Below are 6,971 nucleotides of genomic sequence, written 5' to 3' on the forward strand. Positions count from 1 at the left end.
GTTACAGACTGTTGATTTGGCAAATGAAGAGGCAAATTAATAACTGCAGGGTATATTTCATTTAAATTGAACTCAAAAATTCTCCACATTGCTTCTTGACCAGAAACCCACCGAGCATCTTGGAATTGTTTAATTTCATCAATGACCATTTCTTCATCGTTGTGGCTTATATGAACTGCCACTCTATCGTGTCCTTTATAGATGTACTTGTAAAGATATTTCACCGCGGTCACTCCTGAACAAATCTCAACATTGATATGGCAATTATATCTCGATAACAAATATGGATTGTAAGGTACCACCCATTGGTTATCTAGCTTTGCCTTACGTACTTCAATTGCCGGACCATTTTTTCTTCTTTTATAAATAGGATAACCATCTTTACCTTGTATTGTACTTTCACAGTACGGTCGTGGATAGTGGTATTTACATTTTCCATCAACCATACAAGAGTTCTTTAAGTTCAAATCTCCACATGGTCCATGCATCATGTGCTTTAGCACTAATTCATTGAGTTCTGGGTGTTTTTCTTCATCTTGAAGCTCAGCACAAACAAATCGGTCGAATTGTTCTGGAGTTGTAATTTTATATTCTGACTTTAAAATTATCAACATATGAGCATGTGGCAATCCCCTTTTCTGAAACTCAATTACATGAACATGTGCTGCCACTTTTCCAAAAATTTCCTTTTTGAATAGTTGATCCTTTAAATCTTGCAACTTTGCTCAAAATACTCTGGTTGTCAAATCTGGACGGTCTTGAGCCCGTTGACCAACGTACAATTTTTCTTTAATCTCACTCCAATCTGGATTACAGGTCATTGTAATGAAAAGATCAGGTTTGCCGAATTTTTGAACTAATGCCAACGCGTCTAGATATCTGCGGCGCATATCTCTTGGACCCCCAATAAAAGATGGAGGAAGAACGATTCTTTTTCCAACTTCGCTTCCCCTATTTTCTCCTTTCGATACACTATCCACAATTCCTTGGTATAGCTCGGCCCTCAAATTTGCTTGGTTTCGTCGACAATAATCTAGCCGTGTTGTCTCTAGTTTTATATACATGTCAACGGCATATTGTTGCAACAATCTTCCAGCAAAAAGTAGGGTAGATTGTCTTGAACTTCTGATCTGAAGTCGGTAGCAACTATATTCTTGACATGAGACTTTTTTATTGTCTTCACCGGATATTACTGCAAATACCAATAAAATAACAAGAGGAAATTTATTCATTCGATTATTTCCATTGTGAGGATGACCAAGGTAATTTAATGATTAATGTATAAAGAAAAGATTACCTTGGTCATGTTCTTGGGAAAGAACTTCCTCCACAGAAGTGAAGATTTCTTGAGTAGTCGTAGAAGGGCCATCCCCTAAGGTATTGTTATTGAATGTTATACGGCGATCAATAGATTAAAGTGAAATAAATTAAATAAATCGACACATTATACATCGAATATTAGATAATTTAGTTGGCGCAATAATTATGATTATAATTATATGAAAATAATTTGTAGAAATTTCACAGGTGAAAGGGAAACTGGAAATCTTAGAAACATTCATTTCAGTTAAAATATTTTCATCATACTAAACGCCACATGTTACATTCTCTACCCTGACTTTATGCTTGAGGATTGAGGATTTTTTTTTTTATTTTTTTTCTGTCTCCGTACTATATAAATGAGCGTCCATAAATCTAAACGTATATAAAAATTATCAGAACATGGTCCAAACTACAAACATGTATGAATAAACTCAATTACTATTGTAAATGTACTAATAATTCTCAGTAAACACAATACATAATATTCGTAGTATTAGTACATCAATGAACATAGTATATTCATTGAACTAATTTCAAATACAAAAACTGACATTTTACTTCATCATATATCAATTGGTAGTAACTAATATTATAATAAATAATGAAAAGGTCCTAAATAATTTATTTGAATTTTACCTTGTTGTTTTCGTGTGGAGGCCTCATCGTCTGTAAGCATCAACTGCCCAGAGCCACTTTCTCTTGAATGTTTTGATTTTTTTGTACCAATTTTGAAAATATTCTGGTGCCAGCTAGTGTCACCCTTCGGGAAAAGAAGTGGATACTGCAATGGGTCATAACATCCATAATAGTGTCTTATTCTATGTTTATGACCTGAATGTGCATGAACTATGATGTTATGTTCAAAGGGTATATCTTCATTATTTTTTTCAACCCATATAGCTGCAACTTGATCCGCTCCTGGAGCATTATATACTCGTTGATCTAATCTCACATCTTTAGATATATGGAGTTGAACGTCATCCATGGCAGGATAGTCCTTTAATCTTCTGAAGATTTTTGCATATGGATTTACCTCCAAGATTTGGATAAGTCGCTCCACAGTATCTCCCGATAAAGATGGATTTTGTAGTACCTTCAACCGGTTATCAACTTCATTGTCAGTATCAACAAAATACAACTGAAAGTTGCTTGGACCTTCTTCATTTGGATATAGTCCTGGAAGGTCATGATAAACCATTCCTTGTGCTCGGAAAGTATAAACTCCACGTCGTGCAGATGCAAGCTCCTTATCTAACTTGACACCAAATGAGGTGAACGAAAAAATGCAATTGAAGACGCGGATGTTGTTTCGAAATTCAACTGCATCTTCTATTTGAGAGGTAAATAACTCGTACAAATCATCTGGAACTTCAATAGGTGCAAGTTTGATTTTTCCATTTCCACAACAAAATGTTGGGGGCTCGTATTCAAATCTGACAACACCACAATGGATACATTCGGGCATTGATTTTAACTCATGCAATTCAGAGTATACTGGATCATACGAAACAGAACCTGCGGGAAACATACATAAATAAATTTTATATTTATTAATATGTTTCTATGACATTAAAATATTTTATTATATAACTGTTTTATACAATGGAAGATTTAAGACCAATAACCTCTTGATTCATACGGGATCATTTGAGCGCTGAGAAGGCTTGAAACTGACGCATAATTTCTTGCTTGTCGTTGCTTTCTTGATTCGGTAACATGTTGAATGTAATTTCTTTTTTCTTCCGGAGATAGATTCTTGTACTTGTTGTTCTTCAACTTGGATGTTGGTTTAGGTACAGTATTTGATTGTCTCCGTTGCTTCACTTTATTAATATATTCTTCTTTCTCCGTGACGCTTAAACTGGCATACTTTCTCTTCATTATATCTCGTCTTCGTTGACGTAATACATCTATCACGAAAAAAAAAATTAAGAAAAGAAAAAAGATATCAATGACTTCATAATATCACTTAATTGTATGAAGCAAAAAAATGAAAATATATTAACTTGTATGAAGCAATAATTTAAAATATATATCAACTGTACCTGAGCTTGAGTTCGAGAGAACATCTTGCTGATGCATCACCATTTTGGAAAACTCCTTACAAAAAACATGCAAATTAAGGGGGAAAAAATCATTACAATCACTTTAATTGTATCATATTTATCTAAAATCAACACTAAGAAGAAAATGTATTCTACCTTGCATTCGTAACATAATCAAAACGTCCATTTCCATTTAGGATGAAATTTTTTAATAGCTCATCTTAATCTGTCTGTGTTAATTAAATACATATGTAAAGCATTCATTTGTAGTTATGTAACTATTTCTAATTACTCTATCTTAATTAACTCAATATATATGTAAATCATTCAGTTGTACTTATCTACCTATATCTTTTCACATCTACAAAAACCATCAGCATATTTTAAACCAAATTACGATAATAACAATTTGGCCCCCTTGAAAATGTATATATAAACAGTTGAATGATATGCACTACCTATCCATTTCAGCTTGTTGAAAACCAATTATTTCATATTTTTATTTCATGTGTTCGAGTATGGTATTAAAAAAATCGTAATAATAATAATAATGAAAAACCAAATACAAACACAAAGAGGAATACTCTGTTAGATATCCGCTTCCTTTTACAACTAATTTCAGCATTTATAAAGGAAATTATACAATGTATCTTTATGTAACGAAAGGAATATAAACTAATGCTTTCATAAATTCGTTCATGGTGGGATAAATGGCTACAAAAATAAATATGGAGACATCAAAGCGAAGACAATCCATCAATTAAAAAGTCGAAGAGAACAGAAAAATTATATTTTACCTTTAGCCGCACAAATTTGACAACGTCTGTGACGGTATATTGTGTAGTAGGAATCGTTTTGTGATGGTATACTGGTTGTTGGGAATTTGCAGCGAATTGAGAAGGTGTTATAACTGCAACACCAAAAAAAAAATTTAAATGAGGAAATATTTGAACATAAAGTTAAGAAAGAATTAAGAGAAACGCTTACGAAAAAAAATCACTAACTCCGAAATTTACCTTTGAATTATTTCACATCACAAAAAATAAAATGAAATTTAGCTTTGAATATGGAAGGCTTCGCTGGAAAAAAATTTGGGAGTTTCAAGTTTAACAAGAGAAAGGATTTATCAAATGGATGTTGATGTTACAAGTTGACTCATCATATACACTATATTAAAAGCCTTGTATATGAATTTATGAGGCACCATGTAACCACCAGGAGATATAATAGGGGTATAATAGGGACGACATAAAAGTTAAGAAACAAAAAAACTTTCGTGCTTTTAAAGGTAGGAAGGAATATTAAAGGGATAGACTTATTGGTGAAAGAGATATAGCTCCTAAAATAAAAGGGTTGGAGAATATTATTTTACTTTGCCATTAAATCAATTTATTTAATAATGTAATTTTATTATTATTATTTTTTCATTTTTTGGTTTCTTTTTAATTTTTCTTGAAATTTAAATAATTTTTTTTATAATAATAGAAAATTCGAAATAATTATATTACACATAAATTAACAACATTATATAATAATTCACATCGAGGTGACTCCATATCATTATGTATTGAAAGGGAAAAAAATGGATATAACTACATTTGAAGGGAAAAAAATAGATGACAAAAAGGAAATAAAGAAAATAACATATTAAAAAAATATTTAATTTCCATTAAACATGTACATGTGTCTTTTTATGAATGGGATCCATTTTCTACGCCTTAACAGTCATTCTGAATTAACACCCAAAAAGTATTATACTACATACTAAGTATTATACTAAATACCAATCTAGCTTTAACAAAAAATAATATTATTAAACCATAGTTAAAAAAATCCTCTAATATATAAAAAAAATCTTAACAAACTGTGCATCTATTGGTAAACTTTTATTGTAAAAAAATTAAATATACATACTTACATGAAGAACATAAACAATAAAATGAAAATCAACGACAAAACATTCGCCTCTCCATTCAAAACCGAGTATGCCAATCCCTTACATTTTCCAAATACCATTTTTTTGTTATGCAAACCATCGTCTGTCAGTCGGCATGATTCAATCATATTAAAAGTATAAGCGAGGCACATGTCTTTCCTAAACCCATCGAACGTAGCTTTTGAGAGGATATTCATCTGAAAAATATAATGAAATATAAATGTTAATTAGTAAGAAAAACAAAATAAAATATATTGTTAAAATCATGAGATAAAGATGATTCATTCATGTATTTACACTAACCTATATGATTCTTTCATAAAATAATTTAAAGTATAAACTCCAAATTTGAGCATAATATATTGAAATTATAATTACGAAATTTCGAAGGTAATACAATATTATAAAAATAAAAATGAAAGGAAAATCGTCAATAAAAAATAACGAAAGAACTAAATAACATAATGAAAAAAAAAATCAAGAAAACCTAATTTCAAAAAGGAGTTGATTTTATCAAAACAAAATGCACATTTCCATACGTTTTTTATCAAATGAAAAGTGATGATGGAATAAAGTGAATCGATGGGGGGTTTATATACTTGTATATAAACAATGAAAAAAAACAATCAATGTCATATAGTAATAATATAAAAAACATTAAGTGCAATAAAAAGATGATAATTTTTTTATTAAGAAATAATATTGTATGCCTTATTCTAGGAAGGTATATGTAAAGAAATGATAAATATATCTTTATGTAGGATATTACACTTTAAATCATATCCTTTTATATATACTAGCATTTTTCCCCCGTGCGATGAGCGGGATATTATTTAAATAGTGAAAAAAAATAATAAATTTAATAAATAATAAGAAAATATAGTACACTAATATAATAAAATTTAATAATGTAGTATTATTCATATTGAATTTCTAGCTTTATCTCTTAAGATTTGAGATGTATTGATAAAAATTAGGAGATCAATAATTGTTGAAAATTATAGTTAAAACATTAGTACAAAAAAAAAAAATATTAAAAATATATAATTACATAAGTAGCAATAAGGTAGGATTCTTTACGGGTTAGTTTTACTTTTGATAATTGTTAAAAATTATAGTTAGAAATTAGTACAGAAAGAATATTACAAATAAATAAGGGCAAATTACCAAAACCCCCCTGAGGTAAGCCTAAATAACGAAAATCCCCCCCATGTTCTCGTAATTACGAAAACCCCCCTGAGGTATGCAGACGTCTTACAAATCGCTCTAACGGTGTTAGACTCAATAGAATCTTTTTGATTCTCCCGAATATTCCTCCGATAATACCAATTTTGCCCTTTTACACGAAATTAACCTTAGGGGGGTAATTGTAAGCATTTTATTTAATGAGGGGTCATTATGAATGTACAAAATACTTATTTTTCTTAAATTAAACCCAAATATAATCAATCATTATGAATGTACAATGTATTTTTATTGGATTAAAAAAAATCAATGAATGAGATTTCAAAATTTAATTATTTTTTATATATAAAATTAAATATTTTACAATTCGAGAAATACAACCATGCATCATTCAAGCTAAAAGCATAAATCCGTATGAATACTCCTCTGGATAAATAAAATCAATTAAAATATATAAATAAAAAAAATAAAAAAATATAATA

General features: G+C 29.8%; 1 protein-coding gene across 1 annotated transcript; it reads right to left on the reverse strand.

Moving 5' to 3' along the window:
* Positions 1–705: 705 nt before the first annotated feature.
* LOC148765863 (uncharacterized) lies at positions 706–2,862 on the reverse strand. The gene is made up of 3 exons (XM_088811979.1): positions 1,960–2,862; positions 1,298–1,372; positions 706–1,192 (listed from the first exon to the last, which is right to left on the reverse strand). Exons 1-3 carry the CDS (start codon positions 2,849–2,851, stop codon positions 726–728), a joined length of 1,434 nt encoding a protein of 477 aa, XP_088668105.1. The 5' UTR covers positions 2,852–2,862; the 3' UTR covers positions 706–725.
* Positions 2,863–6,971: the final 4,109 nt, after the last annotated feature.

The sequence above is a fragment of the Erythranthe guttata genome, chromosome 13 (assembly GCF_056151865.1).
Source record: "Erythranthe guttata isolate IM_541 chromosome 13, IM_541, whole genome shotgun sequence".
Classification (NCBI taxonomy): domain Eukaryota; kingdom Viridiplantae; phylum Streptophyta; class Magnoliopsida; order Lamiales; family Phrymaceae; genus Erythranthe; species Erythranthe guttata.